Raw genomic sequence first — 27,477 nt, forward strand, 5'->3', positions numbered from 1 at the left:
TTGTTGGCTTGAATTCAAAGTGGAAGTATCTGAGATCTCCTTTGGTGATCAGAGTTTGGTTTGTAAAAATTTCAGGTCTATACTTTATTCTGAGTATCATTTTCATTTTCCACTTCTCCACTGTTGGCATATAAACACCAAACCAAAACATCCCATTATTGTTCCTAAAAAAAAGCCTATCTACTAAATGGAACAGAGAAAGATAAGTACAGTTCATAAGATATATATCTTGTTATTATGAATTATGCAGAAAATTGGCAAACTAAACATTTTCAAGTATGTCAGCATACTTAGAATTTGGGCAAAGGCACATTTTTCACTGTTCACAGAGTAACTTAATACTGCACTTGCAGGAAAATAACGATTTCACACTTGAGTAAGAACATACATTATTGGGCCCGGCTCAATAGTGTAGTGGTTAAAGTCCTCGCCTTGAACGCCCCGGAATCCCATATGGGCACCGGTTCTAATCCCGGCAGCCCTACTTCCCATCCAGCTCCCTGCTTGTGGCCTGGGAAAGCAGTCGAGGACGGCCCAAAGCCTTGGGACGCTGCACCCGCGTGGAAGACCTGGAAGAGTTCCTGGCTCCTGGCATCGATTGGATCAGCTCCAGCCATTGTGGCCGCTTGGGCAGTGAATCATTGGACGGAAGCTCTTCCTCTCTGTCTCTCCTCCTCTGTATATCTGCCTTTCCAATAAAAATAAAAAAATCTTTTTAAAAAATACATTATTTTCATGTGTACCTAGAGCAAATGAAAACCAAGAATATCACTGAAACAAGAACAAAACTGAACTTTAAAAAACACTGAATTGCCATAAAAGATTCTTCTGAAAACTCAATTGTTTTAGGTGTCTTTTCCCCTAGTAAGCTGTATCAGGTCTTCAGCTTAGAGATTTCTCCCTCTTAAGTTTATAACAATTACCAAGCTCTTCACACCTTTTACATTGTTCCTTTTGCCTAAATTGCTCAGAAAATTGACTCATACTTATAAATGTCTAACCTAGTTTTATCACCTCTGCATAATAACTGGCTTATAGTTGGTCTACAATAAATGTCTCTAACTAAACTGAGTGAGCCACAAAAATGTAGAAGTTCTGCCCCAATCCAATGAACCACAAACACGACTTCACACTCACAAAATCCCCTTCCCAAACTTTCTCAGTTTTCCTCCTCCTGGACCCTAATTTCCTCCTACTTTGCTATCACAGAGATCTTAAATACCATGAAGACATTTCTATTTATTTTTTTCTTGCTCTTCCCTATTTAACTATTTTTTCTTTATTTCTGATAACCTTTACATAATTAATTAGGGCACAAAGGTTCAAGGGCTACAGGAAAGTGGGTAAGACTATTCTTTCCTCATCATTTTTTTCTTGTATCTGGGGTAAAGGGGGAGATAAAGGGAGAAGCCCCACCCAGTCTCCCACCCACCCCAGGGCCCTGATGTGGGGCATGCTCTGAGGGTCTTGCTCAAGTGGTTTTGATAGTTCAGCAGTTATGAATTGCTGCCAATCTTGCCATTCCAGGCATAATGAGGTTCCTGAAGAATCCACTGATTTACAAAGTCCATCTTAGAGTCTCCATTTGCCCTATCTTTCACTGCCAACATATAGCTGGGCTTTCCCCTATTTAAAATGGTGATTAGTCCCATTGTTAAATTCCTAGGGTCATATTGTGGACTATGTTTACAATACATTTTATCTAGTAGTCGTTAAGTGCTTACCACATGCCAGATGCTGGGTTAAGGTATGATTATATCATTTCATTGAATTTTCAAAGAAACGCAATTAAATGATGTCATTAACATTACTTTTTATAGATGTGAAAAAACTCCTTCAACTTTTATTGTGTAAAAGCATATGTGGGGCCCGGTGGCGTGGCCTAGTGGCTAAAGTTCTCGCCTTGAAAGCCCCGGGATCCCATATGGGCGCCGGTTCTAATCCCAGAAGCTCCACTTCCCATCCAGCTCCCTGCTTGTGGCCTGGGAAAGCAGTTGAGGACGGCCCAAAGCTTTGGGACCCTGCACCCACGTGGGAGACCCAGAAGAGGTTCCTGGTTCCCGGCATCAGATCGGCGCACACCGGTCGTTGCGGCTCACTTGGGGAGTGAAACATCGGATGGAAGATCTTCCTCTCTGTCTCTCCTCCTCTGTGAATATCTGGCTGTAATAAAATGAATAAATCTTTAAAAAAAAAAAAAGCATATGTGTATATGAAACTACCTAATGTCCAAGTTTGTACAGTTCCTATCACAGAATTATAAACATAATGCCTGATTTAATTAACAGCTTCTCTAATAAATCTTTAAGAACTTTTGTCTAGAAATATTAAGAAAATAGTATTTTGCTCAGCAGAATCTCCCTACCAAAAAAATGTTCATACAACTACAAGAATTATTTTTGTACATAGCTGTACTGGCAAAATAAAATATCATACCTGGAAATTGGACATTTTTAATCAGATAAATGCAAACACAACCATAAATTAATGTAGTTGATGAAACCCACAAAAATACGCTAAAAATTATAAAAGGCATTATTTTGTATTTGATCTTTCAGGTGCAATCTATTATTAACTCCTCCCTGGATAATACTGAAAGAATATTTGCACTTTTCGAATTATTTGAATATTTCAAAGTAACACTGATGTAATTACATGAGCAGATATTAAATAAGGAGAATTTTTTTTCTTGTTTTATTTTAAAGAAAATCCATTCAGTGCATCTAAGACACACAGTAAATGGCTTGCTCCACTGATTCTGACAACTTGTAGGCTGGTATGAAACACCAAAACGAAGGCTTCAAGACATGGAAGATACAGAAAACGTAGCAGCTGAAACATATTGCAATGAAAACTCAAGGAGAGATGCCTTTCTTTTAAAAATAAATTAAAACCACTCTTGTGAAATAAAGCACAGTACGCAACTGCTATTGTGATTTGTATAATCTGTGAATACCTGTGATTGTAGATAATTTTCCAGAGGAAATGGGGAATGTGTGCAGAATGCTGTAACAGTACAGAGGCGAGAGCTCCACTACTCCACTCCACTACTGCTATTTTACAAATATTTCAGGCAATTCTCACAACACTGATCCTTTTGCTGTGGCACCAACAACTAAGTCTGTCAATGAGGAAACTGGAACACAAAGGTTTCCTTAAGTTCATACGCAGGGTAACTTAGGAGGCCGAACTGAACTCTGTTTTCTGCCAAGGAGTGAGTGTTCTTGCTCTCAGACGCAGACCCTTTCCTCAAACAGCAAAAATAAAATAATAATAAAAAAAAAGACAGCTCATTTGATATTAACATATCTGCCTTTCTTCTTTCAAGGGACACTTAAGCCATCCCAAGGACCAGGATGGAGAAAGTAGTGGACTGTGATATTCATCAGAAATAACCAAGAGTCCATGGATATTCACATAGAATTAGGTAGTGAATGATATAATGGCATGAGTAAGACTCCACTTTAATTCTGCTCAATTCCAAGGCACCACCATCAAGCAACTTCATATCTTTTTTTTTTTTTTTTTTTTTGTGGATGAAGGTGAAAGAACAGAGGAAAAAGAAGGAAGAGCAAAGGGAGAGAAGAGAAGAAAGATAAGGGAAAAGAATGGGAGAGAGCAATGAGTGGGAATTCAAGCTGGAGAGAATGATTCAGCAGGATTAAAAGTCCACTCTGCCAAGGAAGCAGATAATTAAAACGTCTTCATTTTCTGAAACATCTAACTAAAAACCACAAAAGGCTTGAAAACCTCTTTCTCACTTTTTGCTTCTCAAGCACTCGTAAAGTTGCCTACACATTACAGAATGTTTCATTTGACTTCCTTTTAATGTGAAGTGAATATTTGGAATGTTTCTTTTTATGTATATTATTATGTTATATATTATATGCATAACATATAATTATATTATTTTTAAATTTTATTATGTAATTTATATATATATATAGTGTGTGTGTGTGTGTGTGTGGCGTGTGCTGCTGTTTACACACACACCCTGTGAGGGGAAAGCATATGAGTGTCCATGTGTAAGTGCATGTGCTGAGATGGAAGGAGGAGGTAATTAAAAGAGAAGGAAGAAGCTTATAAAAGACTGCTTCTTCCCCTACACACCCCCATCGTAAAAGAAATCTGCAATTCATGAATATAATCTGACTTTTACATCAGCATTATAAAGATCGTTATTGAGTGTAAGTTTTAAAGGTGTTATTGTGTCATAAAATTTAATGGAAAATTTTTCTTTCTTTTAAAAGTAAACCAAAATGCCACAGACATTTCCCAAAAATTCCAGCTGTCTGCTTGCTCTGCTTGTGTCTCCAGAACTATTTTATTTTTCCTCCATTGGTAGTTTAAAGGTGTACCCTGACCTGTAGTACCATTTTAAAGAGTTTAACAGAATTTAGATTTTTGCGATGTACTATGAAATTTATTTTCAGTATGATACATATTGCAAAATTAGTGTTTCAATTGGAAAATGTTCACTACTAGTTAAAACTTGTAAGTTCAATCAAAGATTTAATTTTTTAAAATCACGGATTTTAGCCCAATAACTTAACAACTAAAACAGTGTATGTATAAATGTAGACTTTGGAAGGCCATGCTTAGCAGAAAATAATTTCTAATTTGCCCAAGAGTATGTCTAGTAAAAATATTTTTACATTCTACCACACCCCACACACTGAATTTTTCCATGTTGTTTTCCCACCGCAGTAGTCATAGCCCAAGCACATTTCATTCCAAATGCAGAGTATCCATCCATTCGTCCGTCTATCCATTCATTCATCCACCTGTCAGCTCTCCATCCAGCCATCCTCCATTCACCCTTTAATTCACTCAGTTCAACTGAAAAAGTATTCAATTGTGCCCACAAGATATTCAGCCCTAGGGTAGGACTACAGCATGGAAATTCATAAAATACTATTCTTGCCCATAAGGACTACAGAGTAGGGTAAAAAGTAAACAAGTGAATATAGTACAATGATTTAATCGTTACATTAAATATATGAGCAAAAGGTGTGGAGAAAATGGTAAGAAGTTAGAAATCTCCCACAGGGGTGCAGGGTCCCAAGGCTTTGGGCTGTCCTTGACCGCTTTCCCAGGCCACAAGCAGGGAGGTGGATGGGAAGTGGGGCCGTCGGGATTAGAACTGGCGCCCATATGGGATAGCAGCGCATTCAAGGAGAGGACTTTAACCACTAGGCCATGGCGCCAGGCTCTGGGCAGTATTTTAAAATGTAGTATAACTAGACTGCACTTCTTCAAATTGGTTATTTCAAAATTGATGTTCATGAGTCACAGTTTTAATGTACTTTTTAGCTGGTCAGTTTAGAGATTGAGACTGGGATAGACTATTACAACAATTAATACCAGTTGAGCAATCCAATGTAAGTTAATTGGCAATAAAGATAAAGAATAAAACTCCTCAGCTTCCTGCATTTTAACTGTCTGACCAAACCAATACAACCTCAGAGGAATAGAAAATAAAGCTTAAAGTCACTATGCACTTAAGTAATAAATAAAACTGTATAACAAGAAGCTGTCTATATTAAATATATTTGGCCATGTCAGAACAATATTTATTCAGCAAACCAAGCTTCTGGGATTTTATTTCTATTTGCTACCTGCTAAATAAAAATGTGAGAATTCATGTTGTCTGTGACCTTTTACTGAAGGTTTCGTTCCACAGTCATACTGTGCTTTGGCGGTCAAGGTCTGATACCAAGAATTTGCCTGTCATCTGAGCTTCATTTTCACATGTAATGCTTTATAAACGTTTATAAACATGTCATGCATCATAAGCATTTGTACAAGAGGTGACAGAACTGGTTGAAGGATTTTCCTATGCCTATTAGCTACATTCTTTCAAGCATTTAAAGAAGCATTATGAAACAATGAGAGCAAGGTCACACCTGGTCTTGTGTGCTCCCAAGATGGCTGACGGCTCACAAGGCATCCAGAATCAACGAACCTCTGGGATCTCAGCTGCACAAACTCTTGGTTGAGTCTGCAGCTTCACCTCCAAAGTCCTAGAAACTGTTAGCTCTCTTACATTATTTGATCAAGTTCTTCTCTGGCAATATGTTTATACATGAGATTCTTAACCGAAGTTCTCAGATCTCATGGTCTACACATTTCTGAAAATGTATGTAATGGAGTGTATTTATAACACATTTACTTGTTCATTGCTTTTTCTTTTCTTTCATGTTCTCAAAGGGGCTGAGACTCCATAACATTTGTAAACTCAGCATTTGTTTCAAACAGTATTGGCTAGAAATTTCTGAGCTATTTGCCACTGAGTTCTCAGAAACCCTGTGCTGCTCTCCTTATGAACGGCTGCAAACCTGTGAGCGGGACAAAGCCAGTGCCCAAACAGTCATTCCCAGGCTTTGTTTATATGCATGATCACACGAAGTGGTTCCTCAGCACTCTCACAAGGCTATTTTCACTTGGTTGAATAATACAATTAGGCATAGTAAAACCAGGGAGCCCAGAGCTAAAACTCCCAGAGGAGTACAAGGGGACAGAGAATAAGAAGTTGTATGTAACAGACACAGTAAAAAGAGTCACATGGGACAGAGTTTTGATGAAAGATGCATCTTGTCTAATCCCTGTTCCCCTAATCTTGTTTTCCAAGATAGTTTTAGCAAGCTGCTTCAACCCTACCAGAAATGTGTTATACATATATACATATTCTCCCTTTCATACATACATGTGTGTATACACATATACACATATATGTAACATGTACGTATAGATACACATATGTGCATATATATCATATGTGGATATTTTATATATATATACACATACATATATACACATATAATTGCATTATGGGCAGTGTGTGTACTGCGTGGTCCTCATCCTCATCATTTGTGGATTCTGCATTTGGGAATTTGACTTTTCAAAACTGATTTGGAACCCTCTAAATTAATTCATAACAGCTTTGCTATCACTTGCAGATATTACAGTACAGCTAAAAACTTGACTCTAATGTTGCTCATATTCCTAACCGACTTTTAACAAAGCTGAAGAGCTATTTAGAGTTCTCCAGCATAGGACAGTTCTTATGTGCTTTTTGAGGTAAGTACATATCAGATAAGCATCACTCCACTTAAGTTATAACGTCATGGACTCTAAATTCACCATTAACCAAATAACCATATGTATACGTGTATGTGTGTGTGTATATATATATCATACTATCTTATGCCATGTCTGCAAGCAAATATACACATAAAACAAATTATGTATTGATGAGTGGAAGAAAATGCCGTGATCAGGGGCTTAGAAGTAGTAACCCAGCATTTCCATTAAGAGCAATGATTGGGTATTCACTAACTCAGTGTTTCCAGTGACCACATAGAATCTGACTATCATGAATAATAATAAGAACCCATTCTCTGTGTGTTATGATTTTATTTACAAAAGTTAATAGATACATAAACTATATATAGTCTTACACCTTGAGTTTTTTCACCTTATCATTTATTCTGGAAATCATGCCACTTCATGTCCTGCATATCTCATCATTTTTTTCCCAAAGGGAACAGGTTGTCCTTGGATGATTTCACCATCACTAATTTATCTAGAGTTTTCTGTAGTTTCTGGATTATTTTTTTAATAACATATTCATGTTTCAGAAAACATTCTTGTACTTACATCTTTGCAAACCACACAGATCTCTAGATTAAAGAAAAAGTCTCTATACCAAATATGCAACAGATGTGGTTATATTTAGGAGCCAGAAAAAAAATAAGTAGCATAACATTACCGCCAAGGATATAGATTTGGCTTATGGGCTTAATGCTGCTGAACAGCAGCAGCCCACAGAGGATGCTGAACAAATATCAGATGATTAGATTTTCTTTGGTAGGTAAGGTTAAGGTTCAATAGCTGCTTTTATCTGTGGGCCAGTAGTAAGTGCTCTGTGTTTGTGTGTATGTCTGATTCATATGGAAGGGAGGTCTTTTTAAAGTGCTCTTTATCTGATTGAGCCAAACGACCCTTCTACTCTAAGTAAACTGCAATAGCTAATATGCCAATGGGGAATCCAGCCTCTGCTGTACAAATCCTCCTTTCCCCTAGCTGTGCTTAAGCAATGAATGAAGTATCTGCAAATCATCAGTTTGGAGGTTATGATGACTCAAAGAGAATGTTGTAGGTATCCAAGACTCACAGGAGTAATAAGGCATATGCAATTGTTAATAGCGAGGTAGGCATTTGGTCTGGTGGTTGGAATATTAGTGCCCTACACTGGAGTTCTGGATCTGATCTCAGTTCCAGCTCCTGCCGATGTAACCCCTTTGGCAAGAGGCAAAGTGCTGGGTCCCTGCCATCCACATGGCATATCAAGGCTGGGTTTTTGGATTTTGGCTCCCAGGTATCTAAGGAATTTACCAGAGGACGAGCATGCTCTCTCCACCACCAGTCATCTCCTTCTCAAGAAAATACATGCTTTAATGTTTTAAGCATTAATAAAATAGCCGGGGCCATTCATTTTCTCTGCTCACTTTTCTGCCTCAAAAATTTCCAGCATGAAATGAAAATTCTGAAGAACCACATGCAATATACTTCCACCCTTCAATGAACACAGGTGACACACAAATAAAAGAGTAATTTACGGGCTTTAACAGCTAAAACAACCATGAATGTTATCACAATTGATAAACTGTTACCTTTTAAATGACAGCATTATCAATAAAACATACTATACATAAACAAATGGAAACCACATATCAAATCAAGTGTACTTGTGTCATTCATCCAAAAACTTCCACTACACAAGCAAGCTGGAGATGTGCCTCAGTTCTCAAGAATCGAGGGAAAGAGTTTCAGGAGTTGCGTCATAGTGGACTGCTTCTGCCTATGTCCAATTGTGTTAGTGGAGGCCCTTTTGATTATATTACAAACAGGGTCCCAGCTCATTTTGCATGACAGACTCAAATACAGATATTTGAACGCATCTGAATTTCTAAGTGAATAAATCCATCTCGGCCTAAAGATTTTACCAGAAGTAATAACCTTGTGTGTGTGTGTGTACTGGTGTGTATGACATGAATTTGGGTCCTGCTGGAACATTTATCCACACCTATCCCCACTGCTACTGACTTGAATTCTCGAAACATTTCTCACATGATTTCCTTATGTAGAAGAACCATGGTTCTAAAAAGGAGGGGCCTTAATAATAGTTTGGTTTTTATTTTGTCTATTCAGTTATAGCCTTTAAAGGACATATCAATGTGTGTCTTAAGTCTAAGAGAAATCCCTTCTTCAGAACTTAGCTTCTTTAGAAAAATACTGAAATGATAAAAATTAATACATATTTTTACTCACTATTATAAACTTCTTAAAGGGAGAAATATATTCTTAACCATTATGCAAAGATACTAGAATATTTCTCAAGGCATATTCATATAATAATCCAACAAACAATATTGTTTTGCCTTAATGTCAATATTCACTTAAAAAAAAAAAAACAGTCATTTCAAGAGAGGAAGGTTCGAGCAGGTCTATAAAGGTGATGAGAAGGCCTAACTACCGATTCTGGCTCCAACAGTGATTAACCCTGAGAAGCTTAACATTTCTGCAGTCTGTTTATTTAGAAAAGGACAGCACTTATGCAGTCAAAGGTCCTCTGAGTTCTACAGTTCTGTATGATGTGTAAGAGCACTAAATCAGTAGTGCCTGACAGCTTTTCAAACTTAAACTTTGAAAATATACTTTTATCTAGATCTCCAAAAAATTATAAAAATCTTTCCTGATTTCTGAGAAAAAAAATTGACAAGTTCAACGAGCTTAGGCACACAACAGAAAACAGCCGCCTATACAGCATTAGCACCAAACACACTACTATAATAAAACGACCTCTTAAATTGATTCATCTATTTATACATGTATTCATTGAACACATATTTTTCACATGTGTCTACTATTCTAGTATTTATTCTTTGAAGAGGCTAGAAGACTATTTGGGTAGAGGATATAAACCTATCAAATTAGTAATTTTAAATTAATTATGTAAGGAACTCTAACACTTCTATCTCCTATCATTTCCACATATATCAAATAATATTTGGCCAGAATGTTTCATGATTTGCCCAAGGTCACACATGTTCAGTTTACATGAATTCTAGAACATTTCTCACTCCTCTATCTTGAGTTCACAGTTGCCAGCCTAAGGTTATGGCTCCATCTGCCTTTCTAAATTTCCCCTGCATATCACCGTTGGAGAAATACTCAAAATACCTTATGATGAGTTCCCTACCAGATCAAGTCCAAGCTTCATCAGGCCTTTTGTGTTGCCAAGTCATCATGCTATTCATCTCTCAGAACTACCTCATTTTAAGGTGTTTCAATGCAGAAACACAACTTTAAAAAAATGAAAGCAAAAACAAAAAAAACATAAATCCTGATCTTTCCTCTTGCAGGATTTTCTTTTCTTGGTTCTTTGAAGTTTTCCCCTTCTGGGTGCTCGGGAGGGATCTTTCCTGGTTTTTATATTTGTATAGATCTCTAGTAACTTGGAAAAATAAAGAAAGGTTTATGTTTAGCCTGTTGCTTCCTAAACTACCATTCTCACGCTTTTAATAGTCAATTATGTAGTCTCATCTATATCCTACTTCTCCCTCCAAACACTGCTGCCTTATCTCTGTTTAAAAGTGCTTTGTGGGTCCGGGACAACAGCGTAGCAGTTAAGGTCCTCGCCTTGAACATGCCGGGATCCTACATGGGTGCCAGTCTAATCCTGGCAGCTCCACTTCCCATCCAGCTCCCTGCTTGTGGCCTGGGAAAGCAGTCGAGGATGGCCCAAAGCCTTGGGATCCTGCACCCGCATGGGAGGCCTGGAGGAAGTTCCTGGCTCCTGGCTCCGGATTGGCGCAAAACCGCCCGTTGTGGCCACTTGGGGAATGAATCATCAGACGGAAGATCTTCCTCTCTGCCTCTCTTCCTCTCTGTACATCTGCATTTCCAATTAAAATAAATAAATATTTTCTTTTTAAAGTGCTTTGCACTGATCAGCATCTCTCTTAAGGACTGTGAGAATGCCTTCCTACCAGTTCTCTGCTTTCACCCTCTAGGGAAGTCCTGTTCTAGTTACATAGTTATACCTTTGGGGCTACAACTCACTTCCTATGGTACTTTCATAGACACTGATTTCTCTGTGTGCAGCTACTTCCTTGTTGAGCTTTGCTTTGGTTCCTTTTTTCCCCTGGACATCCACAGCTTTTTCCCCTGCAAAACTGGATGTCCTCCAAACACAGGGTGCTGCAGATGCTGTGGGTTCCTCCATTTCTAAGGTTTCTTCCAGCTTTGGCCCCTCCCCTCTAACCTTGCTGTTAATGCCTCTGTTCACAAGCATGTCTTCACACTGCACTCTTGCAATACTTTCATCCCACTGAAATTCTCTGAGAGTCAATCTTTCAAAAATACTTTCTGCCTTAGATTTTCGCTCTCCTTCACAAACCCTTTTCTCATCTTACCTCTCAATTGATTGTATGTTCTAAATTTTCCGTCCCCACACTCTGTGTATTATTTTTGTCTTCTACTTCCTCATCCACCACCTTTATATTCATAACTGACGAACCTCTGTGTTTTCTCCCCAAAACCTCAAACAGGGTTTATACCACTTTTGTATTTTATCTCTATGCAAAACAGAATTAGAAAATTTCTGCGTGCTTGAAGTTAACACTTGCCTGAAACCCTGAAAAACACTGATTTTCACCTCGACTGTACACCAAACAACAACCAACAAGTAAGAATCCCAGCACTTCCTTTGGTCTCTCTCCTATTTTTCTCTACAAGCTCACAAGCTCACACTCCAGGCCACCTCTACTCATGCTACATTGTTGCATTGCTGCCAGACACTTATTTTCGAGGTATTAGTGATAATGCATGTGGCCTTTTCACCAAGTAGAAAAATGGCACAGCAAATTTATTGTGAATAGGTTCTTTGAATAATTATTTTGTATCTTGGACACCTGTAGCAAAGTGCAATGTGGAAAGGACATGTGAACCAACAAGAAATTTTTTAAAAGTCAGGTATTTGCTTTTAACCTTTTTTTGGAGGAAAAATTATTATCTCTTATCAATAACAACTGTGACATTTAGATTCTGATTAGAGGAATACTCTGTTTTCTCTAGTATATTGTGAGTTTCTTCACCATTCTTGTTTTTGACTGTCGAGCCTACCTTACCTATCACTGTCTATGAACTTAGCTTTATTATTCACTTTCAGCCCTGAAGCCTGGAATAAAATTCTGTACCCAGCAGTTCTGGAAAACAGCTCTCAGTAACATGAACAACTAGTCTAGAATAATAATTTGGTTCATCAAGTCCAGCACTGAGTGCAAACGGTCAGGCACCATGTAAGGGAATCTTTCTTCCAAGAGATACTACAAAGTTCTAACTTTCACTCTCAGTTGAATAACTGGGGCCATTCTTCTGATAAGAGAGAATAAAGGGCTGTCGAACATGTTCAAACCAATCTGTTAGCCTAATTGTCCAGAAGTCAACATGATTGGTATAGATATGAACAATGGATTTTTTTCTAGTGTGTTTCCTGGCCTATCTTTGGCACAACTATAGGATCACTGCATAGAGACTGTTGGGGACAGCATAAGTAGGGTAGATATTTCCTTTGGAAAAATTGTAACACGTTCCTGCCATTTATCCCATAGAGAATCTGAATCTAAAGGAACTTACCTAGCTTTCTTTTAGATGGAAGGCACTTGGATACCAAGCTGAATGTTCAAGTTTTGTAAAATCATTGTCCCTAAACAAAATGTACTGTCTTCCAGTTTTTAAGAATTATATGAGTAGGAGTAGATGCCCCTTGGTGTTAGAATCTGTCTGGAAGATTCTAAATAATATTCCTGAAAGTCAACTTTAATGTCATTCAACTCCTCTGCACTTTTCATCTGAGAAGTGAAATAGTATTATAGGATTTAATCTTTTGGTATGATAAAGATAAAACTAATTTAATTTCACTTTGCAACTTTTAACCTGACTTCTGATCCAGTTCTGAAATTTACATGAAGTTTAAGTATGTAGAAGAAAGGTGTTAAAGACTACCTCAGAGGTTACAAAATACTTTTCTAACACTGACAACTGCACTGGCAAATGCCTCTCACTAGTGGGAGAAAAAACCATCATCATTAAGACTGGAGGTAGCTGCATAAATGACAAGTTTCCAAAGTGTTCCAAGGCATGCAGTATACATGTGAGCACTGAATGGGTGATTTCCAGACCCCACGGAATGTTAGACATAACATCTCATTTCATGTACTAAAATTAAAAAGTGAACAATATTAGACTGTTGGAGTGCATCCTTTAAAAAGAGCGTAAGTATTCAGCAATTAAAACTCTTTCATCCCATATGGGAGTATGTAAGTTTAATTTTCTGCTCTTGCTTCTGACTCATTTCTTGCCACTGCAAACCCTGCAAAGTAATGATGCCAATTCAGGTATTCGAGCTCCTGACCCCCACGTGGAAAAAACTGGATTGAGTTCCCAGTTTCAGGCTCAGCCCAGTAGCAGATGTTGCAGACATTTGAGGAATGAACCAGCAAATGAGAACATTCTTTCCACATGAAAAAGCAAAGTACATATTGGATTCTTTCCATTTTAAAATAAAACCCTTTTGGAGTGCCTTATTGGTCTAAACGAAGAGATCAAATAAATCTCCAAAACAATATTACAAAAGGAGACAGGTTTGTTTTCTTTCAAATGCTACTTTCGGGCCTGGCACAGCAGCCTAGTGGTTAAATGCTGTTATTGCAGCTACCGGGATCCCATATGGGCGCCAGTTGGTGCCCAACCAGTTCCATCTATCTCCCTGCTTGTGGCCTGGGAAAGCAGTAGAGGACAGCCCAAATACTCCGGACTATGCACCCACGTGGCAGACCTGCAATAAGCTCCTGCCTCCTGTCTTCAGATCAGTTCAGCTGTGGTCGTTGCAACCACCTGAAGAGTGAACCGGTGGATAGAAGATCTTTCTCTGTGTCTCTGCTTCTCTCTGTAAATCTGCCTTTCAGATAAAAATTAACTTTTTTTTAGAAAAAAAAAACTTACAATGAACATATGTAGAAATTTAACTGAAACAACTGTAGGATCATTTTATTACCTGGATTATTTCATTTAAATACTTTAATTACCGCTCTTTAGAAATCACTGTGATTAGTGGAAACTCTTATGATGGTCTCTGTGGGGGAAAGCCCTGAGGAGAATGTCCAGATTTTAGGCACCTGCTTCCCAGGTCCAAAGTTGCCCAAGGGGTCAAGAGAGCTGGAGAACTGCAGCGCTGTACATGGTCATCCTTTAGCTTACTTTGTAAATCACTTCCCTGAAAGCAGTAGGTAAATGCCACTGGAGAAAGGCCAACCTTTGCTTTACCCAAAGTCAATTCGGAGAGTTGCATTTTGTAGTTCAGAAGAAAGTAAACCAATATCCTACCAGATTAAAAATTCCTTAAGGGAATAAGCGGTGTCCTAAGCTTCACATACAACATGATGTCAATCTATTGAACATTGATAATTATATCCCCGTCTTACAAATCAGAAAGCTAGAAAATATGTCCAATGAGTCAAACATCAGAGAGGAAAATCTAAATGTTGAATCCCATCCAGTCCTTCTAGATTCATTCAGGTGTGAAAGGAAACAGATGTAGAGAAACAAAAGTCCTAAAGTGCTTTTCCCATCCTGTGACAGTTTACAGGAATAGTCTTAACAAGATCTGTACTTTTGGAAAAATGTCCAACCAGGAAAAAGCCACTGGTAGTTTTCTATGCTATGTATCTTAAGGACATCCATTAACCTCTCAATTAAACAGGAAAAGTATAGCAATCTGATGCCAGCTTACAAATCATTGTTGGCTCACAATGACTGCTAATGACACTCCTAAAAACAGTCTGTATGGTAAATATTCTAAAATAACATCTATTTAACTACATGTAACATTTCTTTGGACTTCTTTAATAAGCCTTTTTCTATAACTCTATCTGAAATAAAAAAAAAAAACTTCTAATTTATGTGTCAAAACAGAAGGAAAAACAGGGAGATGTTGGTTAGTAAGCAAAAAATTACAGTCAGAAAGGAGGAATAAATTCTAGTGTTCTGTATAACATAGCATGTTTATTACTTTTATCAGCAATTTATTGCAAATTTCAAAATAGCTGAAACACAGATTTTTCACAATCTCATCACAAAGAAATAATAAATGCTTAAGGGAACTGATATGCTGGTTACCCTAACTTGATCACAACATATTGCATGATATACCAAAATATCATATTGTGAGATATACAATAATTACAAGTTGGCTAAAATAGCCACTCACTGAATATCTAACTATTTCTGAATCTCAAAACTAACAGGTATGTAGTAGGTAGGTAGAGATAGATAGATATAGATAGATAGATGATAGATAGATAGATAGATAGACAAGAAAACCTTAGAGAAATCTTATTTTCTTAGTAATTTAAGCCTAACTAAAACCCAAGAAAAATGGGGCACTCCTCTTGTATTTCTAAACATTACACCTTTCTAGAAGCTCCTGCTTAATTACTGCAGTGTGATGTGTAAAGAAAGTACCACAATCAACTGTGGCAGCACACTCTTGCTGCAGGGGAGAAATTAAAGGGTCAATGCAGCTCTTGATTAAGAGTGGCTTTTGGACTAAGAAAACCAAATTTTACAGCATAACCAAAGGAAATGTGTGGGAAACACTAATCCAAAAATGTTGAGACACTAAGATGAAAAAAAAAAAAGTGATGGACCAATGGAAAAAAAAATGAAGACAGAAATATCCAGGGGAAATGTACACAGAGAAAGGAGGGAGAGCAGCACAAAAAATGAATGGAATGTATTCTTACAAGCATGAAGAACACAATAGTGCTATTTACTTTAAAGAGAGAACACTGTAAAAGTTTGAAGGAAACATGTCGTATGAGACTATGAGACATTTATGAGGCATAAATGAAGCAACTCTATTATTTTTAAACCAATATTTTGCAAAGATAGACTAAATTGGAAATGTACTGTTCATAGGAAATGATAGTAAGATACTAGTACTTATTCATCAACATAAGTTGTTACACAATTTAAATGAGAAGGACTGGAAATCTCTTGTGTTTCTTTTTTTAAAATACGAATATTCACACAGTCCCATTGGCAATAGCTAGGTGAATTTTGATTAAAAATGAAAAATGGAACTCTAAGCTACATGCCACCTGAGATACAAAAGAGGGAACTTTGTACAAACTTCCTCTGAAGAATTCTGTAAGAATCCAATTAGAAGACAATGCAAAATGTAATTAAAAACTATAGCACATGATCCAAATTTAAAAAGCCATGGGAGGCAAATGAAAGTAAAGAAAATAGCCAAAAACACACACAAAATAAGCTTTATGGAAAAATTAGAAATGAAGCTAATCAGGATTTGGAGGCAGAGGAAAAAAAATCCCTAAAACTACTGTTACGAGAAATTCCTTATAAGATATTTAAACATCATTCATTTATTCAAGAAATAATTATTGATCATATACTAACAACTAAGATTAATACTAGACCACAAAGCAGTTTCTTCTGTTGTTATTACTGCTTATTCTTTCAATCTAATATAAGCAACCCCACCTCTACAGACGGCCTCTACCATCAAGACATACGGGGGTGAGAATGTGGTTCAAATGCAAGGAGTGAGAAAACTCAAACTACTTGTTCATGATTTCAATAATATTTAGGAAACTTGCTGTTCAGATAAACTACAAAAGATGAGAAGGATCACCTGAAACTCCAAGGTCACCTGAAACAGAAATGAACTGAAGAATTTTACCAATTCTAAAAAATAATAATAATGAAATAAAATAAATAAAAGGCAGTGTGTGGTCAATTTGTCTCTCGGTTGCAACTACAAATAACACACTCGTAAACTGTTGAAGAAAAAGAAATTAAAATGGAAACATCTGCAAACCAATAAACATAGCTATGAACTGTGCCTGTGCAACAATTGGGCCTCAAGTAGTTTCACACCACTGGGTTAGGATAAAACATGCTCTGTTGGCATTTTCTTCTGCCAAAATATCCATTTGCAATTAAAAATTAAAATTGGCACTACTTCTTTGCAAGCAATTATCAAGAGGTTGCTGGCTATCTCCTTTGTTTATAGTGTTTCTTGTACCAAGACTTCATTCTGGCCTGCTGTGCTTTTTTCATGCTTTATGTCTTTTAGGCTAGAATATTCCTAATACTAAAATTTTAACACTTCAAACATTTTTAATTGTAACACAGTCCTCAGACACTACACCACCGTTTATATGAGTGCTTCCAACATAAATTGAAGGGTATGGAAATTCTTATACCGCTACATAACACAGTTATAAGGCAGTGCAACATGTATACAATATCTATATACTTAAGGAAAATCAGCGTTTTTTGCAGAATACAGGAGCAAAAATAAAAATGCTAACAAAAATTTCTACAGTGACAGACTCAGTTCAGGACGGAAAAGCCGATAGCGTAAAATTCCATCTTCCACAGACAAACCAGTGGTGTATTTTGGAGAGTTGAGGTGTCAGTCATTGAATCAACATGTATTAACTGAGCATCTTTTCATGCGGCAGACACTGTTTGGGGTATTAACAATCCTATTGATTGAATAGGAACTTTCTACACATAAAGGAAAAGTGACGTGTTCTCTTATGTAATCAGAAAGGTCACTATGATACACACTATCCTGAGGAATTAGAGTGAAGTAAAAACACCTCATTAGGAGGCAACTCCTCCACTCTCAGATGAGGAAGAAAAAGAAATCACCAAAAGATCAGATTACGTATTTCAAATGTTCCTTTTCTCTTATGGTAGAATTTTAGAGTCTTCATTCTCCATCATCTTGATTGGTTTAGGAACACTATTGTGCCCATTTCACAGATGAAGGTCTGGAGACCCATATGGGCAATACTATTTACTTTGAGTAAGATTAGCAGCAAAGCAGGGATGGGTCTATTATTAGCCCCATATCTGTTACTTTCGATGAGTCATCAACATCTTACATCCTGAAAGACTTGGTAATTTCTTCAGTTTCACCTCACTAAAATTCCTTTAAGTAAGATTTTAAAGAAAATAATTTACTTTTTCACTCAGCTCCTTTCTAGGCACTTGCAAATCAGACAGCAAATTTCTCTGCAAAAAGCTTATTTTTCTACAGAAGAGGCCAGAGCAGGGCAGATGGGGGTGGGAGCAGGGGAGCCAGTCATGGCTGACAACTCAGTGGGGGAAGCATTTTAATAACATTCCCAGAGGGCCTTGGAACCTGAGACTAGAGGCACCTTACTCATCCTGGCAGTGAGGAAAGAACTATCTGGAAATGTGCCCAAGGGGAAGTGGCACTTTAATTGTGTTTTTGAAGAAACAGTGAAAGCAGGAGAGCACAGTGAAGAGTGGAGAGCCTTCAAGTGAAAACCATTAGCAAAGGCAGGACAGTGAGACACAGGAGAGGATTCAGTAAGGATAGGACTCAGAGAGCATATTAAGGGGTGTGACTTCAACCAACCATCACCATGGAGAGAAGCCTAGGAGCCATTCCAAGAACTCTGGAGCTCACCTCACCTTACTGCGCCCATTTCCTCAGTGCTGGAATCACATGTATGACTCTCAGGACCTCACTGACAGTGCTGTAGTCAATGCCTTCAGTGGACCTTTTAAATGAACACTCTTTGTAACTCCAATAGTCCAATCCGAACTGTTTTTTTTTTTTTTTTGATTGTTTGCTTTTTTGGCTGTATCCCATGTGTTTTGATGTTTTTATTTCAGTTTGGTACCTTCCAATTAATCTCTTTTCTCCAGTCGAATTCATCACGTGTTCATGAATTAAACGATGAAATCATTTTTCCCAAGAGACTTCTGTGTTTCCTTTTTGTCACTCATGTGTTGGTTACTCAGTGGCGCGTTATTTTTTTCAAGGTGCTACAATTCATTTTAGATGTTGTTGTTGTTGATGTGGCTGTCCTAATTCACACTGGTTGTTGACCTCGTCTCATGGCCTCTCACTTATGGTAATGTATAGTGATGGAGTACTAGGGTTTATCATATACAGATGTGGGGGTACAATGGAACATCCCTGCATCCAGACGAAAGATGGATTCCCAATGAAACTACTGGACATGTGTAGAATCAACAATTGCAAAAACTTGGAAACAACCGACATGCCCATCAACAGAAGATTGGATAAGAAAGCTATGGTTCATTTACTCCATGGACTACTACTCAGCTATTTATAAAAAAAAAACGAAATGCAGTTCTTTGTAGCCAAATGGGCCGAACTGGAAACCATTATGCTCGGGGAAATGAGCCAATCCCAAAAGGTTAGATAACACATGTTTGCCTTAATTTAACATGAAATGATGCCAATCCGAAAAACAGTACCTGTAAACTGTAATATTATTTCAACCCCAAACAGCTTGTATCTCATGCAATAAGATATTGTGATGTAAACAATGAACCAAGAATCAATGTGAATCAGACTGCTTATGAACTACATCAAAAAAAATTGTAAAGCCCAATATAATTTCAAAACTCTGTGCTACTTGGAAATGGGGAGGGAGAGCAGAGAAATCTTCCACCTCCTTAGAATGTATGAGGAAGACATGAAATATAATCTATCAGGAACATAACAGGTAACTTATAGACAACAGATTCAAATCAGCATTAGACAGTAGTCAAACTACAAAGACACATAGGGGGAATTAGGAGCAATCCTAACAACCTCTTAACAGTAGGTCATAAGCACAGAGCGAGGGGAGGGGGCCCAGAGTGGAGCAGGTGGACAGGAGGAGGTTTGTATCCCAACCCTGAAGACTCCCAGATCCTCATCAAGGACTATTAGTATGGGCACCAAGGACTACATCCCAACTGCCAAGGAGACCACGGGGAACTGGAGTGCATTCGGAGGCCGAGAATTCTGAGGTCATCCACCCCCTTTTGGATCTCCCACACGGAATGGAAGAAGCCCAAATCCTTCTTCGCAGGATCCAAGGTCATCAGAACAACAGCCAGGAACCCTGAGGGATCTGCAGAAATAGATGAACAGTAAACTTCCTTCGCAACTAGGGAGAGGAGCTTTCTCTGGTCCTTACTTAGTTCCAACTTTGGATCCCCACCCTCGCTTGCAATGACCATTAGGGTCGCTCCAGAGCAGCCCCCCAACACACACACACACACACACACACACACACACACACACACACAAATTAGAATAGGTAGGCAGAGAACAAAAAGCAAAGCTTAGAACCAGACAGGAAATGGTCAGCATGGACTCACACATACCTTACTAGGTAGGACACAAAGATTAATTACTCCTCACTAAGGGTATTGAAGATTTCTCTGCCCACTCCTCCTAAAACTGTTCTGCACTTCAATTGTTGACATATGCCTTGTTAGAGTTATAAGCCAGTTTAGACTATCCTAAAATCTGCCAAGTTCAGCAAAATAATGCGTCAACACTATAACTGCTAAAGACTAAAATGAAAGTAGACACGAGACAGCTGAATAGTACCCTATAGCCATTTTAAGGTGTATAGCAGCCGTTTCTGTGTACAAACAAAAATTGAAGGGTCAATGAAGTAGTCACAGGATGTGGTTAAGAACTTGCATTTTCTAACATATCAGTCACTCAATACCATGTCAATTAATTCCATAATGTTGTAAATTGTTGTTGATGTTGTGCTGGGGCTTCTAATCGATCGGGATGATATTCTGCCAGCTCTGCCTTCAGATCAGAGATGGTCTCCCCAAGAAACTGTTGAATTTACCTGGACAATAAGATGCTGGACTCTATGCTTGGTATGCTCTTGCAATGAAAGAATCTTGACTGAATTTGAAATGTAATACAACAACAAGGTGGAGGAATCCACCACGGGGGGGGGGGGTACGGGGAGGGGATGGGGGAATCCCAGAGCCTGTGAAACTGTGTCACATAATGCAATGTAATTAAAAAAAAAAATATATATATATATATATACATATATATATATATATATATATTTTAAAAGAACACTATTATGAAACCATAGCCGCTTTTTCACACGTCTGCAGCACTGGAAAGCTGATCATAACCTCATTTCTGTACTGACTTCCCTAGGCTTTTACCTGGCTTGCTCTCACACAGTTTTCCCTGGGCTCGTCCACTTGCCGACTCACGTTGCCATTCCCCAGACTCTATGTTCTACCACATCCTCACTCTGCATTCTTACCTACTTCATGTTTTTCTATTAACTGATTAAAATACCACAAAAGTACTAGCAGCTTCCCCTTCCAAATAGCTAATCTACGCATTCAAACTTTAAATACACTCAACCATTAAAAAAATATATTGAGGGCTCTCTATGTGCCAGAAAAAGTGTTGGTTGCTGATTCAACACCTCTTGGAAAGACTAGTTCCTAGTTGCTTGCTCACTGCTGTAAACCAACACTTCAACCTTCACCTGTGTGATAAAAAAAATGTATAAAGTTTAATAATCTAAACCTAAACCCATTAGGTTTCCAGAAACATGTACTTTACCCTTTGTCCCAAATTTTACGAATGTCACTTCCATTCCACAAATGACCTGTCACAGTCATCTTTCTGGTACCACATATTAGGATGGTGAAAACAATCTGTTAATTCTATTTCCTTAACATTTCTCTGATTAAACCTTCTCATTTCCACAATTACTGCCTTGGTTCCTGGGGCAGTCATCCCTTCCCTTTCTGGAACAGCCCAAGGCACATACTATACATTTGTAGAATGAATTAAAAAATAAAACAAGGGCCTGGCGCAGTGGCCTAGCGGCTAAAGTCCTCGCCTTGAACACACCAGGATCCCATATGGGCGCTGGTTCTAGAACCAGCAGTTCCATTTCCCATCCAGCTCCCTGTTTGTGGCCTGGGAAAGCAGTTGAGGACGACCCAATGCCTTGGGATCCTGCACCCGCATGGAGACCCAGAAGAGCTCCAGGCTCCAGGCTCCAGGCTCCAGGCTCCAGGCGCCTGGCTTCGGATTGGCACAGTACTGGCCGTTGTGGTCACTTGGGGATTGAATCATTGGACGGAAGATATTTTTCTCTGTCTCTCCTTCTCTCCATATATCTGACTCTGCAATAAAAGTAAAATAAATCCTTAAAAAAAATAAAACAAAACAAGAAAGGATGAAATTTGGGAAAATCTCTGTCACCTCCTTACAGGTCATACTTACACCAATGCAATCTTCTATTTGAGAACTGATGAAAAGGCAACATTTATCTGTGATCATATATTTTCTCAATTGTTCATCAAACAGTGACCACTGCTGCCCTCACATAAACACTAGATTCCACAGCTGACAATCTGAGACATGCGCTGTGCCCTTCCCACCTCACCGCGGCCATAAACATCCTTCAGATACTTAGTGATATCTAGAATTAGTATGCCAGTTCATAATTTCCTCTTTGCTCAGCTTGCTTTCTCTATGAACAGCACTCATTCCCTACTATATTGCCCACCTGAAAACTAGCTCATCTAAACAACTCAGCTCATGCCTGTGTAATGTATGTCTTATCTCCTCCATCTCCCCTTCCTTTCCCACGTGGTTCTGTAGCCCCCCTCCACGTCTGTAAGAACACCTATAACACCCTTTCATCCATGTCTGCACTCCTGCCCATTTCCCATCCCAGAGTCTTCTCCTCTTACAGTGGAGACCTTTGTCTTACTACTTTCTTAATGAGCATATATTAGCCACTCAAATATCATAGACTTATAAACTGATAAAAAAAAGTGATAGGGTCTTAGAAAGATTTATGTAAGAGAATGGTATGATACGGTTTTCACTTTAAGAGTAACGCTATGTTGAAAGCCAGGAATGGAAGCCCAGTGTTGAGGTAGGAGACTATTACAATCGTCCAGTGGAGAACTACTGAAGAACAGAAGACAGGTGGAAGTAGTAAGGAGAAGAGAAAAGATATGAAAAATATTTATAAAGCGAACAAACGGAATTTAATGCTTATTTGGATGATCTGTTGAAACAAGGAAGAGAAAGACTTTAAGAGTTCTAGTTGGGTGACTGCACTGTTCCTTGTAGTTTAAAATACCAGTGAATTCACATGCATGGCATTAGACCAGGCAAAGTGAGATGGAGAGAGCGATGAGTTACATGCACACACAACACTGTTTCCTGTGTAATGTCTCAGTACAAATTTATATATGGAGCCCTTTCAAGGGCTGCTTTACTACCATGGTTATACTTCTAAAACGTTCCTAAGGGACAACAAAAATCAAAGGAATATGTCACCTCATATTTGAATAGCTTGTCTAATAAACTGAAGAACAGATGAAAGCAGAAAACGTGGTTGTTTGATAAATCCTAAAGAGCAGTAAGTGCAAAGTTCTTCTAATCTCCACTAATTTACACAAATCAGAAGAAAGTATTTGAAACAGGTCATTATCTTGTTTGTCAGTCAGTCTATGTGAAGGTTGGGATATAAACTCCTGTAAACACATTTTATGGCATTAAAATATCAATATAATAATTGTTTCATATTTAACAGATTTTTTTGTTTTACCTGAAGTATAACTTTAAGCATACTTTTCTTATTTCTTGGCGGCGAAAATACTGGTTGACCAACTGAATTCACTGATGAAGTGCTTCATTAATCACAGTGCACTTGTTTTTGGCAAGAACCATAATGTGTTACAAAAACTGTTATTAAAGTATGATTTGGGGATTCCCAGGCTGGCAGGGAGTTAGTTAGTCATACCTTTCTAGAAATTGTTTTCTTATAACTTACTGTATTATTAATGGTCCTGTTAGGCTTACAGCTCAAAACAATTTTATTAATGTGTGAAGTCCACCTATTCTGAAACTCATTTAAAATCATAAGCAGCAAAGTCAAATATGGCCTCTTCTCCATGATCTGCTGTGGTTTCACATCATCCTCCTAGGAGATGCTACCTATCACTTCCCTCCCCATGGCAATGTGCATCTGCACCCCATCTATTGCTCAGACAGCACAGTTTTAGAATCCCAAAATGTATGCTGCAAAACTTCAGATCACTGAGAACACCTTGACAAGTACGTAAGTTATCTATTTACCAACAGGGACACAGCTAGATTGATGAAGCCAGGTAAAGTTGATATGTGTACAAACTTGAACCATTTGAGACACATTTATTAATATTTAAAAATTCTGTGAGGCCAAGAAGCACTGAAAATAAACACCAAAACACTGAAAATAAAATGTTGCAAGAGATTCTCCTTCCTGTTTGCATAAAACACAGGAGGTACAAACTATCTCCGCCATCCAGTTATCTCAAACCTCTATAAATGGCTTCATATTGAACAAATTTACTAGTATTCTGGGCATACTCTGGTAAAAAAAAAAATTAGCCATACAGTATATATTTGCTGCCAAATTGAGCCATCAACATTGCTAAATGCTTCAATATCTTCTGACAGGTCAAAATAATTCACCACTCATTAAATAACAGGATTAATTACGGACCAACGCAGAGGAGATGAACATGAAAGCATCAGCCCTGTTTCTCTGTGTCTGTCACTCAGGACCGTAACCACATCTAAGTCAAGGAGGTTCTTAACACCAGCAAATAATAAAACCTGTATCTTCTGATGTTATAATCACACAACAGGCACATTCTCCTTGCATACATTGTAAAACAAAGAGTTGCCTGGAATATTCTACCTACCACTACACAATCTGGGACTGTAAAATTTTCCAGACACCAGAACCCCACAGATTGTAGACTTCCCCAATTTCCTGACTCCTATGTGCTCAAATTGCAGGTTCACCTATTTACAAAACCAGCTCCTCTTTCATGTTGTTTAAAAAAAAAAAAAAAAAAGGACTCCAATGTTGACGCCAACCTTTTATCCTGGGTGAGAAATGTGTGGATGACACACCCCATTTCTAAAAGAAATCTAGTTCGTGTGTTCAAAATACATTTTACTAGGAAACAACGAAAGCATCTTTGACTGCCTGAACTTTCTCCATGGGTCTCCTAAGGCTGACGTCTTTGTATTTCACTTTAACATAAGGAAGGGGGGAGGGGAGGCGGATGGAGGATGTAAAAAGAGAAGAAAAAGAAGGGGGGGGGACGAAAGAATCGGGGACTTAACCGCATAAAAATAACCTTAAAACGTCCAGATCAACCCAGTTCTAACGGGACATGAAATGAATGGACATTGTGGGAAAAACAGTAGTAAACTTTAAAGCCAGTGAAAGGTTTTAAATGCCTAAGGGGAAAATAAACATTTGCTTCCAATCATTTTCTCATTAAGCATTCTCTGCTAGATGGCGAGGGTTTACTTAACACACACACACACACACACACACACACAGGCTTTGAGCGCCACAAATGCTGGCTTAACCGACTACCTCATGCCTGTCACAGACAGCCCATGTGCGCTTTTGCTGGTGCACCTCAACAGGAGCTCCTGCGCCCCAGACTACTCTACTGGCCTCGGCTAAAGCAAGCAAGCACCGCCTCGTCCAGCCGGCTTGCCTCTCCCAGCCCTTGGCCACTTTCTCTGTGGGAGGAAGCACCACACGCACTGACAGATTTTCCGTTAGTGGTGGCTGGGGTAGTCGTCAGGCGTGCTTCCGGGAGCTCTTAAAACCTAGCCTCTCTCTACATCAAGCAGCAGATTCCCCAGCCCCGCCTCCAGCACCCAGGACCCTGCCTTTGGCTTCTCCTCTCTCCACCCTGTCCCAACCTGCCACCACTTCCTAACCCCTCGCCTTTCTGTTCTAACCAGGCGCACCTCACCAGGGCGCAGGTCCTCCCCTTGCATTTCCCAGCTCCCGGGCGCCCCGCTCGGTCGAACTTTGAGCATCTTGGGACCTAACTGCTTCAAATTATCCGCGCAGCCAAAGCCCGCGTCTGCCTGGCCCTCTCGTCCCAGGTGCTTAAGGCTACCGTCGGGCAGTCAATTGGGTCCTCGGGGCAACGAGTTCACGCCGCAGATGTGGAACAGGTGGGGCCGGGGAGGTACATGGCTCCAGAAAAAAGTCCACAGACACGTGCAATGACATAAAAACCTCCACGTGTGCGCGCACGAGTATATATGAGCGTGTGTGTGAGAGTGTGAGTGTGTGTACGCGGGCGCGCGCGCGGAGGGCCAGGGCACGGGCGCCAAGCATGCTCCAGCGGACCGAAGCGCAGGGGCTCCGGGAGCGGATGTGGCGAGGGGCGCGTTGGGGGCGCGGGTACTCACACGAACGCGTGATAGACGAACGCCCAGCCGCGGGGTCTTTCCAGCACGTTGTACAGGTAGTTCTGCACCCGCCGGTACTTGACGTTGCGCCGGCAGCTCTGGCTACTCGTGTAGGAGAGCGGCTTCCCCAGCAGGCTCATCCGGGCCCCCTGCTTGCCCCGGCGGCTCTCCCTCAGGCCGCCGCCGCCTCCGCCGCCGCCGCCAAGCGCGGCCGCGCGGGTGCCCAACAGCAGCAGGCCGTCGCCCCTGGCGGCCGCCGAGTTCAGCAGCACCCTGCCGCGGCCTGACTCCACATCCTTCATGCCGCTGCCCAGGCGCCCCCCGCCCGCCGCCGCTGCCGCCGCCGCGCCGCTCTTCACCCAGAGCCCGGCGGCGCCGCCCTCCTCTCCTCCCGCGTGGTGGCGGGGCATGGCATCACCACGGGCACCGCGAGGGGGGCGCCTGCGCCTGCGGTAGGGACAGCGGCCTCATGTGCGCCGGCAGTCGACGGGGCGCCCGCCGGCCAGCGACCTTCGCGCCGAGGGGCGGGAAGCCGGCAGCCGGCACAGCCCCTGGGCTTTGGGCGGGGGCTGCGGGGCGTGCGGAGGAGGCCGAGGAGTCTCAAGCGCTTGCAGCCTCCAGCTTCCGAGTTCCCAGTCGGGCCCTGTTGGGGGCGTCGCCAGGAGAGGTTTTTCTCTTGCGCTCTCTTATTCCCGCGAACACCGCTCCCTCCTTCCCCAAGTGCCCTCGGGGGCTGGAGCGGAGGAGTGTGGGGCGCTCTGAGGCGCGCTCCCACGCGCGCACGCCCAGCCCCAGGCTCCCCCTTTCTTTCTGCTCTCTCTCCACGCCCAGATTTTATCTGCCCCCTCTTAGAGTGAGTTGCCTCGCCCAGGGGCTTTGGAGCTGTCCGGAAGGGTGACTCCGCCAGTGGCCCTGAGGAAAAACTGCAGACGCAGGTCGCTGCGCTGTCCCCGGTCTCCCCGCCGTGGCAGGTCCTGCCGTCTTTTCACAAGAATTGTCAGCCAGCACGACCCTGCCTTGTCCTCCTGGTGGCAATTAGTCCGGAAGGGGCGCTCGGGGCGACGCTACGGGAGCGGCGCTCTGGTCCCCCAGCGCAGGTAGCAAGTCCTCCCTTGGCTGTTCAAAGGACTGGGGCAAGGGGCGCGTCTGCTGAGTCTGCCTGGCAAAGACTGGGCATCTTCCCGTGCCTCACTCCAGCCTGTGGGCTGTGACTTTCCATCTCAGCCTCAGGCACTCAACAAGCC

General features: G+C 40.3%; 1 protein-coding gene across 1 annotated transcript in view; it reads right to left on the reverse strand.

Moving 5' to 3' along the window:
- The window catches only part of KCNQ5 (potassium voltage-gated channel subfamily Q member 5), a 558,133-nt gene extending 531,103 nt beyond the window's left edge, over positions 1-27,030 (reverse strand). The window contains exon 1 of the mRNA XM_004580459.2: positions 26,234-27,030. Coding sequence (XP_004580516.2) covers positions 26,234-26,643 — 410 coding nt within the window. The 5' untranslated portion in view covers positions 26,644-27,030. The remainder of the gene's footprint in view (positions 1-26,233) is intronic.
- Between the last annotated feature and the right edge of the window lie 447 nt (positions 27,031-27,477).

The sequence above is a fragment of the Ochotona princeps genome, chromosome 1 (assembly GCF_030435755.1).
Source record: "Ochotona princeps isolate mOchPri1 chromosome 1, mOchPri1.hap1, whole genome shotgun sequence".
Lineage (NCBI taxonomy): Eukaryota > Metazoa > Chordata > Mammalia > Lagomorpha > Ochotonidae > Ochotona > Ochotona princeps.